General features: G+C 43.3%; 1 protein-coding gene across 9 annotated transcripts in view; it reads left to right on the top strand.

The window, feature by feature from the left end:
- The window catches only part of DOCK8 (dedicator of cytokinesis 8), a 267,141-nt gene that overhangs the window by 117,299 nt on the left and 128,102 nt on the right, over positions 1–21,740 (top strand). For all 9 annotated transcript variants that reach the window (XM_006152456.3, XM_006152453.3, XM_006152460.3 and 6 more), the window contains 5 exons: positions 1,581–1,661; positions 2,903–3,062; positions 7,119–7,255; positions 9,985–10,078; positions 10,769–10,931. In XM_006152456.3, coding sequence (XP_006152518.1) covers positions 1,581–1,661; positions 2,903–3,062; positions 7,119–7,255; positions 9,985–10,078; positions 10,769–10,931 — 635 coding nt within the window. The remainder of the gene's footprint in view (positions 1–1,580; positions 1,662–2,902; positions 3,063–7,118; positions 7,256–9,984; positions 10,079–10,768; positions 10,932–21,740) is intronic.

Genomic DNA, 21,740 nt, shown 5'->3' with positions numbered 1-21,740 from the left:
GCTTGGGGAGTGGGGGTGTGCTTTCTCACTTTCTCTCTTTCTGTCTCTCTCTCTCTGTCTGTCTCTTTAGCAAGCACTTGCACTTCATAGTAAAAAAGTTAAAAAAAAAAATTAAAAAAAGAATGTACACCCATTGCAGTATGTTGACCCAGATTCCACATTCAAGGATCTTCACAACTGAAATATAGGCTAATGGGATTTAATTCACTTGTTTTTCTGTTCAACCTTAAAGTTAAATGTCCTTTGAGCTGAGAGTGGAGGAATTTAAAATTCATTTCTTCCTTCTAAACATGGTGCCAATATTGAAGGCAGGCAGCCAGCCAGGCCCTCCACCTGAAGCAAAAAGGAAGCACAGCAAACAGTTGCACCCTTCATTCATATTAACTTTCATTTCTATTAACTTTCATTTCTATTACCTGGCCAGCAAGCCAAGAAGCCGCACAGTCCAACACTTTTGAGTCTCTGTCCAAGTCTGTTAAATCTAGAGAATTAACCCTAATAGGAAGTACAAGGGAGATGATTACAGATCATTTATTTTGTTCATTTATTCATGTTCTGGAAGGTTTTAGTCCCCAACCTGACTTTTACAGAGACCATATCTCTTTTTTATATTGTAAGTAATAATAAAGAAAATGAGCTTTTCACTTCCTACATGTGTCTCATGAGTTTTGTTTTATAAAATAACTTTTATTGCATTTTTTATTATAGACATAATGCATGTTTATTGTTTAAAAATAGAAAATACACATAAGCAATAGGGAGGAAATAAAAATCACATATAATCCCAGCATACAAAAATAACTACTGTTAATATTTGCTGTGTTTCTACTATCATCCTTGTAATGTCCTTTTTTTTTTTTTTTAGAGAGAGATAGATTTGTTTTTTGCTATAGGGCACGTATGCTCACCAGCGAGACAGAGAGAGATCATGCCCAGGGGGGATGGCCACTCTATAATCTCTTCTCCTCCATTCTCCTCTCAGGATCTTGGGCATGCATGCACACACACCCGGTGCATGTTTTAAGCCACCAGGCCCATGATTTGAACTGCAGCCGACTATGTAGGAGTCCGGTGACGTGACCAATACACCATCTGCTGATCCCTATAATATGCTTGACGTAACCACTACACCATCTGCTAATCCCTGTAATATGCTTGTATGGTTTTCTTTTTAACAAACTGTACAGTACTCTTCATCCTTACTTTATCTTAAATGAGAAAGAGCATGGAGGAAAAGGAGAGAGAAAGAGAGAAAGAAAGATAGGTATTTTTGACAGGGTTCCATCATGTCGGGATTCAGCCCCAGCCTCCCAGCCAGCCAGGACCGCAGGCACATGCCACCACACCCAGCCTGCCCAGACTGGGACAGGAACTGAAGAGCCTTAGCCACTGTACAGTGGCACCTTCTCAGTTGGGCCACCACAGCCAGGCCCATGCTCATTTGTCAAATCTAAAAACATAGGTCACATATCTTCCCATGTCATCAGATACTGTTATGAAACATAATTTTCATGGTTGCCTAGATCCCTTTATATGAATGGCATTCATTTGCTTTGTTTTAATATTCTTTTTCTTGGTAGATTGAAAAAGTCCTCCAGCAGGGCGAGATTGGAGACTGTGCAGAACCCTACATGGTTATCAAGGAAAGCGATGGTGGAAAGGTATGATAACTTGCTGTCACTGCTGTATATCATGAATGCATTAGCACAGCATTGGTGTTGAGCCTAGGAAGAGAACCTGTTTTTTCAGCACCAGTTTACAAACATTCCCAGTTTGAGTTTCAAACATGGCTTTTCTGGAATAAGACTTACCCAATCAATACTCTATTGTAGATTCATAAATTCGGAGTAAAATTTTTTTAACTCTAGACATTGATTGTTTTGGGAGTTTTTGTAAGAAGTATTTTATTTAACTTTATTAATTTACTTATTTATTTTAGTTTGACCAAAGAGGGACAGAGTGAAAGAAAGAGAGAGAGAGAGAGAGAGGGAGGAAGGGAGAGAGGGAGGGAGGGAAAGTGATAAAAGCAAGCCATCAGCAGGTCCAGGACTCAAACCATGGTTGGCCATGTGGAAGTCCAGCGCCCCTAACCACCATGCCACTTGCCAACCCCAACATTGGTTGTTTTTCATCTATTTTTTATTCAGAACATAGAACAAATACCTAACAAATGTTGTCAAAATCATGAGGAGTTGTCAGGAAATTTTATAGAATTGTTTGGAGTTTTCCAAGGTAACTCTTGAAAAAGTTCACATGGGAACTTGATAAAAGATATGCTAAGATTTCACTTTTTACTTTTTATTTTGACAGAGGGTGCATGTGCTCACTGGAAAGATAGAAGAGGGAAAGTGAAAACGCACCTGACCCCTCTAGGGGATGGCCATGCGTCAGTCCCCTCTTTTCTACTGTTCCCTCCTTTTGGGGTTTTGGGCACATCCAAATATGCTCTTTGTGTGCCTCCCAAGCCACTGGGTTGTGAATTTGAACCACTCAGTCGAGCGTGTGGGATCCTGCTGGCCTGATTTACCACGACACAGGCTGGCCCTAGACTTAGCTTTTTATCCCGAGATTCTTTTGTGCAAATGCAGGTCACATGGCTAGCACCTCAAAGAATCACTCATTGATTGATTGGCCGGTATAACAAGTCTCTGACTCTTTTTATAGGTGTGGGTGTAGTTTACTAGTTGAATAAAGCCTTTCTTGAAACTCCTCCTCTTTAAAATCTCGATTTCTTTACCAGCCTGACTTCTGGCCTGAGCTGAGCCATTGTTCTGCCTATTCACTCTTACTGAACAGTAGGGCTGGGATTCTGGAGGTCACGTCATAGCTGTGTCAGAGGCAGTGGGCTTCGTGCTGATGCCATATTGCTTATTTCAAATTATCTATTTCTGTTTTCTTCCAGAGTAAAGAAAAGATTGAAAAACTAAAGCTTCAAGCTGAATCCTTCTGCCAGCGTTTGGGAAAATACCGGATGCCCTTTGCCTGGGCACCCATAAGCTTATCAAGCTTCTTCAATGTTTCTACCCTTGAGAGGGAGGTAACTGATGTGGAGCCCATGGTTGGTAAGATTTTCATCTGTGGTGGGACTCCCCAGTGTACCAACTCTGAGGGCAGCTGCTTACTAGTGGGAATTTGGGGGTGCTCTAAGTGTGGGGAGTGGGAAGGGAGAAGGCGATAAATAGAATTAAGCACTATTATGACTGAATTGCATAAGCATGTCTAGAAAGAGACCCCAAAACAATTGCTATGAAGCCCAGCCATGTTAGCTTACATGGTAGTATACTGCTAAGGCCACCTGAAAGGTCCAGGTTCAATTCCTGGCCCACCCTAAAAAAGCTGTGTGTGGTAGCTCTGTTGTCCCAGCTACTAGGAGACTGAGGCAGGAGGACCATAACACAGCAAAACCCTGTCTAAAATACCAAACATGTACATACATGCAGACACATGCATGCATGTACACACACACAGACACACCACAGAAAAATTACCAGAAACAATTATGAAGTTTAAATATACTTTTAAAAAATTATATATTTTATTTATTATTATTTTTTTATTTTAAGTTTGTTAAAAGGCATGTGTGCTCACTAGAGAGAAACAGAGAGATGGAGGAGAGGAGAGAGGGAGGGAAAGTGAGAAAGCAAGCTATCAGGTCTGGGACTCAAACCACAGTTAGCCATGTGGGAGTCCAGCACCTTAACCACTACTCCATCTGCTGGCCCTAAATGTATTCTTTTTTTAAAAGCACATGCACTCACCAGAGAGACAGAAAGTAAGAAATCACCCCGGCGGTGGGGTGGTGGTGGCCATGCTGCAGCCCCTTTTCCTCTATTCTTTTTCGGGAACTCAGGCACGCATGCACACATGTGTGGCATGAGGTTTAAGTCACTGGGTCCAAGCCTTGAACCGCCAACTACTACATGGGAGTCCAGCAACATAGCCATCATTATACCATCTGCTGGTCCCGCTAAATGTATTCTTATAGTAAGATTTTAGGTTGAAATTTTCTGAATGGTTTGACACTTTAAAAAGTTAATTTTCAGTAGCTATCACCTCTGAAAAATATTTCTTTTTTTAAGAGAGACTTTTGCTATATGGCGCTTGTGCTCAGAGAGACAGAAAGCGAGAAATAATATCCCTGGGAGGATGGCCATGCCTCAGTCCCTTCTCCTCTTAGGATTTTGGGCATGTGTGCATACACTCACCCAGTGTGAGTTTTAAGCCCGCTGGGTCCAGGACTTGAACTGTGTTCAACTATATGGAAGTCCAGTGATGTAACTATTACACCATCTTATGGTCCCCCAAAATACAATTCTTAAAAATAACAAGAAAGGAGAGTCAGCAGATAGCATAGCAGTTATGTCCTGGACTTCCATATGACTGACTGCAGTTTGAGTCCCAGACCTAGTGGCTTGAAAATCATGCCAGGCATGTGGGCATGTGTGCCCAAGATCCTGGGAGGAGAATGGAGGAGAAAGGATTGCAGCATGGCCATTCCCCCTGAGGAGTGATTTCTCACTTTCCCTCTCACCGTCTCACTCCCTGGGGAGAACCCATTTCCCCAGGCAAAAATCTCTTTAAAAAAAAAAAAAAAAAAAACAAGAAAGAGGCCAGTGGGTGGTATGGTAGTTAAAGCACTGGACTCGCACATGGCCGAATGCAGTTTGAGTCCCAGAATAGCAATTTTCTTTTCTCACTTTCTCTCTCTCTCTCTCTGATGAGTGCACGTTGTATCCTGTAGCAAATTTATATATAGATATAGATATAGATATATAATTTATACACACACACATATATATTTCTTAATTTTATTATATATAGTAAAATTTACAGTTCCTATATATTTTTGAATGTTTGCCATAGAGACAGAAAGTAAGAAATAACCCCCTGGGGCAGATGGCCATGCCTCAATCCCTTCTCCTCCATTCTTCTCTCTGGATTTTGGGCATGCACACATGCCCAGTGTGAATTTCAAGCCTCCGGGTCTGGGAGTTGAACTGCAGTTGGCCATGTGGGAGTCCAGCGATGTAAACATTACACCATCTGTTGGTTCCCCCCAATTTTTTTTAAATAACAAGAAAATGGCTCAGTGCAGTGGCACAGTGGTAGAGTGCTACTGTACTTTGCTAGAGCTACATGGAAGACCAGAGTTCATATCCCAAGTCAATCTGAAACATGCATGGGCCCACCAGAATTACTGGCTAACTGGAGGGCTAGGGGTCAGGAGATCACTGCGTGACTAGACCCAGTGGATGGTACCTGACCCTCTCTCATGAAAGAAACTAAATAAGCTTAAAAAACTAACAAGAAATGTAGTAACACCTATAGTGTGTTAAACAGAGATACTCTTACTTATCCCTGAACATAAGAAAAACCACTGTCACAAAGGCTTTCAAAGCAAAACAGGTTTCTCAGTAAAATTTGCAGTCCCTATAGCAGTCCCTATATATTTATTTTGGCCAATGAAATGAAAAGTAGGTGCCAGAAGAATATCCAGTTACTGTTCCAGTTTACTTAGTATATTTCTTCCTTTTTCATCTCCTCGTCCCTGATCTGAACCATTACTTTCCCAAGCAGTTTGGGTGTGGATCTGTTATAGTGATCTGGGTTATAGTTTTCTAGCAGACTCATCCCCACCACCTGTGGCCGGGTTTTTGTTTCCTTAAGTGCCTTTGTATCCAGCAAATATTTAAGTATGTGTTCACATTTCTCATGCATTCCTTAGCTCTGCCACTTCTGAAATGTTGTTTTCAGCAGGGGAGTGGAGGAAAGGATATCTCGTTATTGCTGTTGCTGTTTTCTAGTTAGCTTTGCATAATAACCAGTCAGAACTGCTGAGTTATTTCTGATTCATCAAAAACCAACCTCACTTTACTTCATCCTAACCTTCATATCATGACTTTTTAAAGAGATTTTGCTATAGGGTGCATGCACTTGCTGGAGAGATAGAGACAGAGCGACAAAAAGTGAGGAAACCCCCTCCACCATCCCCTAAAGGAATGGCCACACCACAATCCCTTCTCCTCCGGTCTCTCGGGATTTTGGGCATGCTCACACACCCACCTGGCCTGAGTTTCAAGCCACCAGGTCCAGGATTTGAACCGTGGTTGGCCGTGTGGGAGTTCAGTGTCTTAACCACTGTGCCACCTGCTGGCCCCCACACCACAATTTTAAAATATTAACTTCTGTTAATATCAGAATACCTTATCTAAAGGAGTTACAGAGAGAGTTTAGAGGGCACCATGAGCTAGGTAAGTCAGGCACAGGGCTTGCTAAGGCCTCAGGTAATCCCTAAATCAAGGGTAGATTAACCTGACTACAGTGACCGATTCTTAAAAAGCAACCAGCGAATGCAATATTTTATACTGAGGCAATCTGACAAGTGCAGGTAGGTAGTGGTAGCAAGAAGTTCCAATTTAGCATCATGGTAAGAATTAAGGAGAAGAGTATCCAAAGACACAAATTGGAATTATTAGGGTTCTAAGGAATTTGACTGTTCACAACAGAACCTTGAATGCTGCAGTAAAAAGCAATGAGATCCCCACCTGAATCCCCACAGGAGATACGAAACAACTAAGCAGAGTCTCAGGGCCCAGCCCACGCTTGGGCTCTCATCCCCATTAGACAGGTTATCTAAGGCAGAAACCCAGTTTTGCTGCCTGGTGCTCACAGTGAGAGCAGAGGAAAAGCTGGAATTCGGGATGCACACAGGCTACCACGAGCATGTTTGGATCATAATCGCAAATGCCTTTGGGGGCAGTTGAGTACAAGCCTCTCCCAAAGGAATGCAAATGTAAAAATAAAACAAAAGCAAACACTGTGCCGACTAAATAAAGTTTATCAGGAGACTGTGTTCCGGCTGCAACTCTGGACTCATCCTGGGTGGCATCTGGCTGTGGAAGAGGCCCACGGCTGCTCATGGCCTCTCCAGTCTGGTCTGAGGAGGTTTAGGGACTCAGGAAAGGGGACTAAAAAAAGTAGGGGCTGTTCAGAACAAGGATGATTGTGCTCAGGTGCTTGTTCAATGACTGTAAACTCATATTTGGTAAAGTTAGTAAATCCTCTGTGTATTCAAACAGAAAGGCATACTTTAGCATGACAGTTGTTTTTTCTTACAGGCAGAAGCTCCGTGGGTGAGCGGAGGACTTTGTCCCAATCTCGAAGGCTTTCTGAAAGAGCACTTTCCTTGGAGGAAAATGGAGTTGGATCCAACTTCAAAACCACCACTATGACCATTAACAGCTTTTTCAAGCAGGTAACTCTCCACATTACAGTACGTTTGGATTTGTCTGCCTATTTGCATGGGTGCTAGAGCCCAAAGAAGGAGCTTATGTGCTGATTAAAAGAGCAAGTCAGGGGACCAGTAGATGGCATAGTGGTTATAGAGCTGGACTCCCACATAGTCAACTGCGGTTCAAGTCCCAGACCTGGCAGCTTAAAACTCACACTGGGAGGGAACCAGCAGTTAGCGTAATGGCTATGTCGCTGGACTCCCACTTAGTCGACCGCGGTTCGCTTCCCGGACCCGGTGGCTTAAAACTCACGCCAGGCACGTGTGCGTGTGTGCCCAAGATCCCGAGAGGAGAATGGAGGAGAAGGGATTGCGGCGTGACCATCCCCCCTGGGGGGTGATTTCTCGCTTTCTGTCTCTATGTCTCTCTCTGTCTGGCGAGCGCACGCACCCTATAGCGAAAACCTCTCCAAAAAAAAAAAAGAAGAAACTCACACTGGGTGCTTCTGAGTGCATGTCCAGAATCCTGAGAGGAGAATGGAGGAAAGGGGATTGCAGTGTGACTATCCCAGGGGGTGATTTCTGGCAAGCGCACATGCCCTATAGTAAAAACCTCTGTTCAAAACAAAACAAAACAAGTTAGTTAGCCTCACCAAGCCCTGATTTCATGATATCCAAAAACAGTGATAATGGTGCTTCATGTGGCTGTTGGGAGGCGCAGGTGACATGATGCATGCGAAGCTCTTCTCCAAGTGTCTGGAATACAGAAAGGGCTCAGTGAGCGTTAGCTCTTTTACCAAGAGCATTTGTTCCCATAATACTGATCCAGTTTGAACTCTCTCGGTCCATTCATTTGTTAGGCTGTGAAAACAGTCTGGCTGATACATTGACTTCCCCCCGTCTCAGCGTTTCTTGGCCGACTCTCGTCCTTCTCACCACCCTCTTGCTCGTAGAAGGTGACCATTGAGGATGGTACTCTTGGTTAGCTAAATAAACTTTGAGACTACTCTAAAAATAAGAAACATCCTAAAGTCATCAAATTCATAAAGATAAAAAGAGTGATGATTACCAAGGAGGAGGAGAAGAGGACGTGAGGAAGAGGGGATGGGCTTTTGTTTAATAGGGATAGAGTTTCCGATTTTTTTATAAGATGGAAAAGTTCTGATGATTGTATATACAACAATGTAAATGCACTTAAAATTACTGAACGGTATACTTAAAAATAAGTAAGATGGTAAACTTGTTACTTCTATTTTACCCTTTCTTTTTTTTTTTCTATTTTACCCTTTTTTAAAAAAATGGACTTTGACTTTGTTTGGCTGTTTGGGGATATTTTCTATAATGCAAGCAATTTTCATGGGCATTTATTTATGTACTTAAATCTGAAATTTTAAATTATTAGGTTTTTGAGATAGAATGTGTGCACTCGCCCGATAGAGAAAGACAGAGGGAAAGTGAGAACTCACCCCCCAGGGGGGGTGGCCATGCTGCAATCCCTCTCCTCCATTCTTTTTTTCTCAGGATTTTGGGCAAGCATGAATACATGCCTGGCATGATTCTTAAGCTACTAGGTCTGTGACTTGAACTGCAGTTGCTTTAGTGGGAATCCAGTGCCTTAATCACCACACTACCTGCTGGCTCCCATGAGGCACGAAAAGGGGTGATGTTAACAATCTGAAGTGTGGGGATGGTATGGGGCTCAGTGCACCATGCCATGTAACATAAATGAACTGAGAGGGTCTCTGTTCAAGAAACACTCCTTCCTAATGGTATTACTTTGGGGGACAAGGTACTTGACGCAACTAAATCTGAATGTCTCCTTGGTAACAAGACATACTTACCTGTCTGCTTTACTGGATTGCTCTAAGGATGAGAGATTGTGCTTTGCATCCCTCGGCAGAATGTCTGTCCTATGGTGGGCATGTGGAGGGTAGCTCTTATGCTTAACCCTCTTCAAGGCAAGTGGAGAGCGTGAGTTAAGGAAATGTGCTTTGTCTTCCTTCACATCTTTGAAGAAAGTAAACTTATTCTTGTTCCAGGGAGTAAGACTAGCACCAGTGGGTTGAAATTATAGGAGCAGGCTCTTTGGGTATAGATTTCTACTGGTCAAACAGGCTTCCTTAGAATATAGTACAAGCCCATCTCTAAAGCAATTTCTGTGAGGTTGATTGAGAAGCAAAGTTTGACAAGAGGTTGAACTAAATGATTTTAGAGTTGTCTGTAATCCTAATTTCTATGACAGACTTGTTAGAAAACTTAAGGGTATAAACTGACCCAGAGAGGGCCAACAGGTGGTGTGGTAGTTAAAGCAATGAACTTCCACATGACCAACAGTGGTTTGAGTCCCAGATCTGGTGGGTTGCTTTCTCACTTTCTCTCATTGTGAGGCCATGTGCCCTATACCAAATTAAATAATAATAATAATAATCAGTAAAAGTAAGTAAATATTTCTTAAAAACAAAACAATTGACAAAGAACTGTTTGGTTTCTTTTTTTTTAAAAAAAAGAATTATTTTATTTAACTTTATTTTTTAAAAAACTTGATCAGAGAGGGACAGAGTGACAGTAAGATAGAGAGGCAGAGAGGAAAAGTGAGAAAGCAAGCCTCTAGGTCCAGGACTCAAACTACAGTCCACCATGTAGGAGTCCAGCATCCTTAACTACCACACCACCTGCCAGCCCCAACAACTGCTTGGTTTCTAACCCAAGAGTCAGTGGTACATCTGAAGTAACCCCAACTTTTCTCTTGGCAGGAGGGAGATCGCCTTAGTGATGAAGACTTATTCAAGTTTTTAGCTGACTACAAAAGATCTTCATCCTTACAGAGAAGAGTCAAGTCAATCCCAGGTACAAATGGCTCGCCTTTATCCTTTTTTAGCTGTGCCCAAACCATTTGTGATTAGACACTCTGTCTCATGCTAGAATTTATAAAATAGTATTTGCCAAGTGAGACATGAAATGTTACATTAGAAGTTAAAAATCTGAGTGCGTCTACATTTTTGGCAAATCTGTTCATGTTTTCTATTTTTCTTAAAGGATTGATTCTATAGATAAACATGCTTTAGGTCTCATTTCTCAGTTAATCAGATAATTGCTTGAACAGAGGAGCCTCTTTTAGCAAATAAAATATTACACAGAGCCTTTAGTATAAAAAAGTGAACGTGAGAAACTTTGCTAGAAGATGAAGGGGCATCTTCTTTATTCTCATCTGCTGCTGAGGGACTGTTTCTGCAGCATCCTTGGGTCCCAGGGAACTTACGTTGGTTGTAAACCACCAATTTTCAGTGCTAGCAATGCAGCAAAGTTACTTAATCATGCAGGATATAGTGTGGTAGTTCTGGAAGGAACTTTAAGGATCCTCTAGTCCATTCCTACTCATTTTATGGTTTCTCGCATTTTCTCAAACTATAGGAAATTAGTCAGACATTATAAAACTCTTACACTGTGATGCTTTTTTCTTATTTTCATAAAATAACTATACAGTCTTTCTTGATTCCTTTATAACATGACTAAGATATTCCTGTTTTCTTTCTGTAGGCTTGCTCAGACTAGAGATTTCTTCAGCTCCAGAGGTAGTCAGTGGCTGTCTGACTCCTGAAATGTTGCCTGTGACACCCTTTCCAGAAAACCGAACACGTCTACACAAAGAAATTTTGGAATTTCCAATTCGAGAAGTGTATGTCCCTCACACCGTATACAGGTGAGAAATACAGGCTCTTAGATAATGCTCTTATTGTTCTTCAGCTTCTTTTTCTACTTTCTAGGTTTTCGGGGAAATGAAATACAATGTTTATTTAACTATGGATAATTGATAAATCTCTTTCAAAACGTAGTTGATCTAATTCTTCTTGATGAGACAGTGTGTCTTTAGTCATAATTATCATTGAGGATTATAGTGGACATATATTCTTTCCAGAAATGAAGAAACGTTCCTAGTCATTACCTTGGTTTTCCTCTATGCAGAAAGATAGAAGTAGGAAAGCCATGTAACCAAAGTGCTCTAGTTGTCAGAAAGGCAGATTTTCAGCTCCAGATCATCTCTGCCCAATAGCATTTTGAGCAATGACCGGAGGGTCCTGTATATCTGCAGCCCAGTGCAATAGCCACAGGCCATAGGTAGCTCTTCAGCACTGCAAGAGTGACTAGTGCAGTGGAGAAACTGAAATTTAGAATCTCTTCAGTGTTAGCCAATTTTAATTTAAATTCATGTAGCAATGTGTGGCCGATGGCTGCCATACTGGAAAATAGGGAGCCGGACAGGGAAGGCCTGAAAGGTTGGGCTGCCTCAGTTTTTCACAGTCACATCTAGTGTTACCTGACCCCTCACACAGGGACTGGACCGGAGCGCCCGTCCCCGTACATCTGTCAGAAGCGTTGCTGCACACATCCTTTCCTTTTTATCTTTTTCTTTCGTTTATTTTGTTTTTGTTTTGTTTTGTTTTGTTTTGTTTTGTTTTGTTTTGTTTTGTTTTGTTTTGCTATGGGGCATGTGTGCTCACCAGAGAAAAACAGAGAGAGCTATATGGGGAGAGAGGGAAAGTGAGAAATCACCCTCACGGTGGAGGGCCATGCCACAGTCCCTTCATTCTCTTCTCGGGCTTTTAGGCTCACACACCTGGCATGAGTTTCAAGCTAGGGAGTCCAGGACTTGAACCACACAGTCAGACATGTGGATGTGGTATCCAGCTGCCTTAACCTCCATGCCACCTGTGGGCCCCCTAGTTTCTCATTTTTATTTTCAAGTTTTGTTTTTGTTTTTGTTTTTTGAATCCAGTAAAGAATGCTGCAAGCCTCTAGATAAATCATTATTCCTTTTAGTTACTCAGATTATCACAAATTTAGCCAATGAAAACTCCTGAATAGCTTGTATTTTAGAAACACCAATATTGGAACCAGCAGGTGGCTTGGTGGTTAAGGTACTGGACTCCTACATGGCTGACTATAGTTCGAGTCCCAGACCTGGCAGCTTGAAAATCATACCAGACACATGTACATGTGCACTCAAAATCCCAAGAGGAGAATGGAGGAGGAAGGACGATAGTGTGGCCATTCCTTGTGGGGGTGATTTCTCACTTTCCCTTTCTTTCTTTGTCTCTGGCAAGCACACACACCCTATGGCAAAAATATATACGTGTGTCTGTTTGTGTGTGTGTGTTTGTGTGCGTGTGTATATATATATACACACACACACACACAGAGAGAGCGCTTTGTCATTCCTTTTAACTGCTGTGTAATGTTATTTTGAGTGAAGAGGCCACATTTTATTTATCCATTTCACTGTTGATAGGTGTTAGGTTTTCCCCAGTTTTCAAATTGATAAGCGCTGTGCGGTGAGACTTTTTGTGACAGTTTCCCTAAGGATTATGCCTCTAAGTGAGATCACTGGGTCACCAGTGGTATACTTCGCAGTTTTATTCATAGTACCGCTTCCCCCAAACTATACCAGTTTGCTGTCTTGCCAGCAGTGTGAGAGAGCTTCTGTTTCCCCAGCTCCTCACCTGTAATTTCCAGTGTAAGTGTGTGCGATTGAAATGCAAAGAACTCCAGAGCTCACCTAAGCCAAGCACCCCCAACCCCACATTTCCCGATGCACAAAGTCGAAATAAGTGGATTGTTGAGGTTAAAAAATGACAATGAAATATACAACAAACTGTCCATAGAAATAGCCTTCCTTTCTTTTTCTTTTTTAATTTTTCAGAAAGCGCATGCATTCGCTCGAGAGACAGGGAGGGAGAAAACGAGGGAGAAAGTATCCCCCGTGGGAGTTAGTCACACTGCAATCCCTGCTCCCCCGCCCCTCCCTCTTTTCAGGAGTTTAGGCACTCATGCACATGTGCCTGGTATATTTTTCAAGTCACCAGGTCCAAAACTCAAATCACTCTGTCAGCCAGTGGGATCCCGCCACCTTACCTACCAGGCCAGGGCTGGTCCTCTTCCTTTCATTATTCACGAGTTACACATGTGTCTCCCCATTTAATTCATCCTGAAGCAGCGCTTGTTTTCTACCCTCATCCCTTAAATGCAAACTCAGCCCCCAAGTCTCCCTCTTCGATTAGATAAGCATGCTTAGGATGCAGCAGTTTCAGTTCTTGGTTCCCTAGAGGGAGAGGAAGGCACGGAAATGTTTGCTTATAGATGCGGTGTTTGTATCTTTTCAGAAACCGTATCCTATTACTGCGGGAGGGGAAAACATGCTTGCGGCAAAGGAATAAACTTGCACCAAATAAAGTCTTTGGTTATTCAACTTCCCTTCAGCATTTGATCCCCCGGGAGGCATTTACAACACTCTCTACTCCCTGCTGTACATATTATCCCCTCATTACATCACTGGGAATGTGTTAATGCAGCTAATGTTTCCGAAATGTAGGAATGCTGAGGAGGACAAGTCTGGATGGATGGCTGTGGACAGATGTGGCATCATGAGAAACAGACCCACAGATACAGAGTCTATGCTTTTTTTCTTTTCTTTTTTTCTTTTTTTTTTTGTAGAGAGATTTTTGCTATAGGGCATGTCCATTTGCTGGAGAGACAGGGAAACAGAAAGTGAGAAATCACCCCCCAGAGGGATGGCCACACTGCAATCTCTTCTCCTCCATTCTCCTCTGTTGATTTGGGGCATGCATACACATGCGCCCAGTGTTAAGTTTTAAGCCTCTGGATCCAGGACGTGAACCACAGTTGACTACGTGGGAATCCTGTGACATAACCATTACACCATCTGCTGGTCCCCAGAATGGATATTCTTTAACCATACTGGGTACTGTAAAAATGCCAAGGCCTGTCCATTAGAAAAAAGGTCTTTGGGCCATCACCTGGCATGGTGGTTAAGGCTTGGGATTCCCACATAGTCAAGCACAGTTCGAGTTCGAGTCCCAGACCCAGAGGCTTGAAAATCATAATGGGCACGTGTTTGCATGTGCTCAGAATCCGAGGAGAATGTAGGACAAAGGATTATGGTGTGACCATTCCCCCTGGGGTGGGGGGGGGGTGATTTCTCACTTTCCCTCTCTCTCTCTGTCTGGTAAGCTCACATGCCCCATGACAAAAATTTAATTAAAATCAGGTCTTTGTTACTTTACTAAGGGGAATAATAGAAGATACTTCCACTTTCTCTTTGCTCCCAGGCTGCCATATTTTATAGCTTATTTAAGGAAAGAGAAATATAATGAGCTTGATTAGACTCTGACTATAAGAATTTAGGAATTTGGAAAGCATCTTGCCTAAATTTCTTCTGCTATTGTTACATTTTTAGTGTTTCTTCTTCAGTTTTTATGTTCTTTTAGGGATTCGGACCCATCTAGCTAGTACCCTGGTTCTATACTCATTGTCCCCTTTTCTACTCCTCCACTCCCATCGACAAAACAGAAACAGAGGGAATCAAGTCAGATCTGAACTCTGGGAAAAATCAGCAAGTTGACTATGTTTGCCTCTAGGGACCTCACCTCGCTCTCTCTCTCTTTCTCTTTTTTTTTTTATTGAGAGGTTTTTGCCATAGGGCACATGTGCTCCTAAGAAAGAGAGACAGACAGAGAGAGTGAGAGAGAAAGTGAAAAATCACCCCCCAGGGGAACGGCCATGACACAACCCTTTCTCCTCCATTTCCTTCCTGGGATCTTGGGCACGCACACACACACACAGGCACACACATATGCCGCGCGTGATTTTCAAGACACCAGGTTTGGGACTGTAATTGCAGTCAGCCACGTGTGGGCCCCGCAGTGAAGCCACTGTGCTATCTGCTGGCCCCGACCTCACCTTCTCATTTCTGTCAGTTTCCCTCTTTTTTTTGTTCTTCGTCATATCTCAAAAAACGTATAGCCTTATGGCTTTCTTATCCTCTCCCACAAATAAATGTCTCTTTTCAAGCTATGTCTCTACCCTCATTTACACCAGGGTATAAGGAGCAGCTGTCACGTCAGGTCTTCTCGCTCCCGAGTGTTATCATTTGGGTAGGAAGGGCAGTTCCTGTGTCTTTCAGGAGAGTTTTCCTCTGAATTAGTTGAAGAATTCTGGACACGATTCTACAGGCACATAGGGTGGCTTTTCTTATTGATACTGCTATTTGTACGCCATAAATTCTAATCACAGCTATATCCCTTTAAGAAAATATAGTTTTTTTTAAAAAATGAAGATTTACAGAGCACACACATTCAGGGGTGATTGTTTTATATTGCATTTTCCTCAGGAATTTGAGATATGACTTATCAAAAGTTGCTCTGCCTAGAACTTGTAGGGAATACATTTATTGAGCCAATAACGAAAGCCCGCACCAACCGAGCCAAGATGTGAATCTCAACATAGTGTGCCCTCAACATCAACTGCAGAGCTTCCTTGAGGGGAGGGGACTAGTATGTGGTTCTAGTAGTACATGTTGCCTGGCCTGGGATGCAGGGGGTGGCCAGATTTTGATGTTGGCAAAGGTTTCAGTTTAACACGAATGAGAAGAATGCCAGATCCATTTACTTCTCTTACTGGAGTGTCTGCCATGGAGCCTCAAATAATGCTGGCTTGAGATAGGCAGAAATTGCAGATGGCCTACAGCCTCACCTTCCTGCCATCCCTTCAAGTGATCTCCTTTCTTAGCCCTCCCCTTCCAGGCACCCTCAGTCAGGGTCACCAGGTAGTAGGACAACGGGGGCCATCTAAGTTGCATGCTATGAGTGTTGCCCCAGTGTCTCTACCTTATTCACACGGCTTTATGGAAAGGATCTAGGTCCATTATACTAGACCTACGCAGCACTCCCGAAGTGTCCTCCTGAGTCATCGAGGGCTGAGCATTCATAAAATACACTCGGGACCAGCAGTTAGCATAATGGCTATGTCGCTGGACTCCCATGTAGTCGACCGTGGTTCGCGTCCTGGACCCGGTGGCTTAAAAACTCATGCCAGGCACGTGTGCGTGCCCAAGATCCCGAGAGGAGAACAGAGGAGAAGGGATTGCGGCGTGGCCATCCCCCCTGGGGGGTGATTTCTCGCTTTCTGTCGCTCTGTCTCTGTCTGTCTGGCGAGCACACACGCCCTATAGCAAAAAAAACTACAAAAAAATTAATTAATTAATTAATTAAAATACACTTTTGCTCTGAAGGGAACGATCAGTTTCCAGACCCAGAAGTGCTGTTCTCAGAATGACAGATGTCTCTCAAACCAGAGGGCTCTGGGCCTCGGCAGTGCCGTGTCCAACTTCTCTGGGGTAGATGCATAGTTAGTGTCCCCTGAAACAAACTCAGGCAAGAAGCATTGAGAAATTATAAGCAAAAAGACAGCAGTCCTGGACCAGCCAGTGGCATGCTAGTTGAGGCAGTTCCAGTCTTGGGCCCAGTGGCTTGTATCAGGTTGTCGGAAAAGTCATGACGTATTTTTTTCTATGCAGATAACCCTACAACCCAATAAAATAAGCCAGGCATGTGTGTGTTCAGGTGTGCCCAGAATCCCAAGAGGAGAAGGGACTGTGGCATGTGTTGCATGGTCATTCCTCCAGGGGTGCTTCTTCTCTCTCTCTCTCTGTCTCTCTCCCCCAACATGCACACATACCCTACAGGGAAAAAAAAAATCAGTTCTAAAAGCAGAGCACAACAGCTGGAAAAAAATAGGTTGATGGAAAGGATTATCCAAATAAATCTGAGCGTGGCATTCCTTTTTCTCTTCTCCTAGATTAATAAAATACTAGTTGTTTGGGAACATGATTGAACAACTCCTGGCTTGTTTTCCATGCGACCCAGCAGCTGGTGATGGGAACACCAGCTGCCTTCTGGTGGAGGCAGATGAAATCAGCGTGGGTTGAGGCCAAGGCCCAGCAAGGCCTTCAAGGGCACTTTATCCTGTGGCGGCCGGGGGGAGATCACAGGCGTGAGGTTGTAATGAGCTTGTTAGGAGCTTGTTAAGCTCCTCGCAGTCCCTTTAACTGGTGATTGCATTAAGGAAGCCACATGAAGTGCATTTTCATCTCTCCTCCCAGCCGCCGAGAGCCTCTGAGGCCTTATTTAACCAATTATCCGACTTACTGTGGAGGACTGTGCTCGCTGAGAACAAGCATATCAGTTGGAACATGATTTCTTTGATGGATAATTAGCTGCTTTCAGGCCGCCTCCTATTCAGCTGAATGTTCTTGGACCTAAAGTCTGATCTGGCCCGACAGGAAGGTGCCGCGCGTTTCACAGTGGCGTCTCAGGGAACACCACCAGACTTACAGCCTACAGTGGGGAAAGAACGGCATAGGGTGGGTGTGGGAGCTGAGTTTTGAATGATGGTCTGGGAATTAGGGATAGAGTTGCTAAGGAAAGGAATGATCCAGAACTAACTCTGGGTAAAGTGCTTAAAAAGAAATCAGGGCGTTGGGAGTGTCCTTGAGAGAGACTTTATTTTGTCCATGGAAGTAGATCCTCTGTTTTAGCCCAGGTAGCTTTTATCTGAAGTGGACCTTCTCAGTGCTGGGGGGAAGAACGGTTGTGCCTTGAAGGAAGTGCCCTGTTCCACCCTGGAGATTCCCATTCAGGAGGTCTGGGCTGGGGATCTGGTGTTCCCACACTCTCCTTTGTAAAGAATCAAAACATCCCCTTCCTTCCCATGAAAGGGAAGCTTCCAGTGACCCTTAATGAGTTCCTCCATCGTGTGGCATCATCCAAAGGTCCACAGTGACTAACCCCACTGGAAACTCAGTGGGGAGGGGCACACGGCTTCATTTACCTGATGAGGGAAGCAACCTCAGGGTAAACCTAGACATGAGGTGGGATGGGTTTTGCAAAGAGCACAGACTTGTCTGTTAAGAATCTGCAGGGCAGCAGGGGCCAGGTGATGGCATAGCAGTAACACAGCACTCTGTGAGGCTGACCCACACAGGAAGGTTCCAGGTTCGCATCCAGAAGCCCCCCCTGACGTGCAAGGCCTGCACACGCCCATAATACAGGCTGTCTGAAGCTGGGGGTGGAGCGCAGTGCGAACACCCTACTGGGGATGCCTGTATCTCTCTTGCCCGCTGAAGGAAGGAAGGGAGGGAGGGAAGAAAGAAACTTAGAAAGATGAATCTACAGGCCAGATCTGTACATGGCCTGGTGGTGTTAAGGGCAGCTGGATCCCTCATAATTGACCATGGTTTGAATCCTGGCTCTGGCAGCTTGAAAAGCACACAAGGCACGTGTGCTCAAAATCATGACAAGATGGAGAAACGGAGAAGGGATTACAGTATCACCATGCTCCATTGGGGGTGCTTCCTCTCTTCCTCTCTCTCGTGATTACCCGTGCCTTCTGGCACCTAAACAAATATATGAAGCTACAACACAGCAGGAACCTCTCTATGTGAGGCCCATGGTCTTTGTGGTATAATGCTCATGCAATGCTGTAATACTTTAGAAATATTGCTAATTAATGATTAGTGGTTTATATCACATGTTTGGCCCTCGTGTCTTTAAATCATCCTCCAAACAATGACTTACTGTAGTCACTATTAAAATAACTTCTCATTATTGTTTCTTTACTCTTTAGTTTGGATCTGAAGTTTTTTTGGAATGGGTAGTTTTGGGTTTTTTGTTTTTGTTTTCTTTTGTTTTAAGATAGGATCTTGCTGTGTCATCTCCTGCCTCAGCCTCTGGAGTGGCTGATATTATAGGTGTGCATTTCCACAGCTTTTACAGTGGGCAAAGGCCTTCTGTGTGACCTCGGCCTGCCCAATAGCAGCATCAACCAGCATGCACTATGACAGCTGGCTCAGATAGCCTATTCTAATTATTCAAAAAATTTTAAATGATTATTTTTATTTAATTTTATTAATTATTATTTTTTAATTTGACCAGAGAGAGACAGAGAGCTAGATAGAAAGTGAGAAAGCAAGCCACCAGGTCTGGGACTCGAACTGCAATTAGCCATGTGGGAGTCCAGCTCCTTCAACCACCTGCTGGCCCCTAATGATTCAAAATTTTAAAGGTAAAAAGAAAAAAAAAATAGAGTGAAAATTCTCTCTTCCCCTCCTACTTCTAGCCATCCAATCCCAGTTCTCCTCTTTGAACATAGCATGTGTGTATGCATATATGTATTAGTTAAGGTTTTTCATTCATTCTCTAGATACTCTTGAGGGCCTACAACGTGCAAAGCCCCTGTTCTAAACACTGGAGAAATATTAATGATCAAAACAGAAAATCATGTCCATACCTCATAACAAAACAGAAAATCATGTTCATACCTCAGTCCTGTTACTGGAAATGGGAGACAGCTGTTGTCCTTTGTTTCTCATACATCCTTCCTGAGATGGTCTGTGTATATCCAAGCCGATATAACAATGCATGTTTCCATGTAGTACAAATGTAGCATGATCTTGCACTGGTTTGCTTCTCAGATGCATCCCTGAAGACTCCACTGTGGAGCACACTTCTGTGAATATAAATGTGTAGAACTGCCCCTTTTTTACAGCTGTACTCACACTCATGATCTGGATGTATCTTATTCAGTCCTATAAAGATGATGTTTCTCATCTTTTGCTATTACAAATAATGTTTTACTATTACAAATAATTTTTTTCGGGGGGGAGAGGTTTTTGCTATAGGGCGCGTGCGCTCGCCAGACAGACAGAGACAGAGAGACAGGCAGCGAGTAATCACCCCCCAGGGGGGATGACCACGCCGCAATCCCTTCTCCTCCATTCTCCTCTCGGGATCTTGGGCACGTACGCACATGCACCCGGCATGAGTTTAAGCCCCCAGGTCCGGGACGCGAACCGTGGTGTCGACTACGTGGGAGTCCAGTGACATAGCCATTACACTAACTGCTGGCCCCACAATAAGCTATCTTATACATATAACATTTCACACACGTGGAAGCCTGCTGAATAGATAAATCTCTGCTTTACCACTTTCCGGAGGAGTGTTTAAAGGACTCTACCCTATGTATAAGGCAATCCAGAGGCCCAATTTAGGTATTACTAGCTTAGCAAGCAGATGTTGAGAAATGAAGCTTTTTGTTTTTTAAAGAATTATTTATTTTTATTCATTGTTATTTTTTAATCTTGAGAGAGAGAAAGGGAAAGTCAGAAAGCAAACCACCAGGTCTGGGACTTGAACCATGATTGGCCATGTGGGAATTCAGCACCTTAACTACCACACCAGCACCTGCCGGTCCTGAAACTGAAGCTTTTGTATGCAAACCATCCCTGACTTAGGAAAAGCACTGGCAGCCTAGGCAAAACCCAGTCATTTGAATTAGCCAAGGAATGGAGACACAGACAAAGTGGATTCCTGGTGCCTGAATTGTCCAGAGAGTAAAGTTCCCTATTTAACTTTGTGGGTGTCGGTTTGGGCTCAATAATAAATTGGGGTGGGGGGGCATGCGGAAGATTACAAGTTCAGTTCTGCATTTGATCTGTGCAGGCCGAGTGTGCACCCCTATGATCACGACTGATGGGAAGGCTGGGGGAGGAGGTCTCAGTGTGAGATCCTGTGGAGAGTGCTGGTCTGTGTTTGTATTGCACTCTTATTTTTTAAAAAAAGAAACTTAATCATAATAATAGTACAGTCTCCACATATCTGATACCTTGCTCCTAAACTCAGCAAGCCTCCTTTTTATACAGTGGAAAAAATTCAGGAGGAACCTAATGACCCTAAGGTTCCTTAACAACAGTTGCTCAAGTTCTACAAAGCTATGGGCCCGGTACCACATTTAGCCGCTTGAGGGCACTGTTCTCTCACTTTCTAGATTTCACACACGATGTCGTCCTTCTTGCAGAACAGGTGAAGCCATGATTCAGCAAAGTAGAAGACACATTTTATTTGTTGGCCTTGAAGACAAAACCCAGAAAAACTGAAAAGTATTCCGGCATCCCTAGAAATCGCAGTTGCTATTTTTTGAAAAGGATTTTACTCTGAGCTTACTTTTTTGTTAGTAAGTTGTGACCTTGGGCATCTGGCATTTTGGGGGACTACGTAAAGGGAAGGGAGACCAAAACGCGCATCCTGTGGTGGAGAGTAAGAACAAAAACCTCTTTCTGGAAAGAACTGTTTATACTGCATATTTGCACACCCATCACATGCAAAGACAGAGAATGTGAAAGATTTACCTGGATCTCACGGTGAGGCTGGTAGGAGTAGTGGAAGAGGTGCTTGGTGTGTTAGTCACCGAGTCCGCCATTCACTTTGCATCGTTTTCCTTACTGTATATTTGTGACCCCTGAGTCCACCATGCTTCGGCATTTCTGCCCAGAAACCACTGTCTTGACTAAAAATCCCTCAGGATAACAGGGACGAATTCATTTTTCCTGTAAATTCTTTACAGACAATTAAGCAGGAAAGTTCATAAGCCATCCTGTTTTCACGTGGGTTGGAGGATTAAGATTGGCAGAGGCAGCAGAGATGGAGCAGTGATGAAGTCAAGCTAAATCTAGGCTTGCGTTTGATGGCGATGATGCAGTGCTTGTCTAGATTAGAAGGGGCATCTTAAAATGCAAAAAGCCTTCTTTCTTTGATTTCTACACTTCTGTTAGTTTTTAAATTATTTTAAAATCGGTCCTTTGAAGTGGCTTGTTCTCTTT

This window comes from Tupaia chinensis, unplaced genomic scaffold (assembly GCF_000334495.1).
Source record: "Tupaia chinensis unplaced genomic scaffold, TupChi_1.0 Scaffold000354_1, whole genome shotgun sequence".
NCBI lineage: Eukaryota > Metazoa > Chordata > Mammalia > Scandentia > Tupaiidae > Tupaia > Tupaia belangeri.
This window is presented reverse-complemented; position numbering and strand designations above follow the sequence as displayed.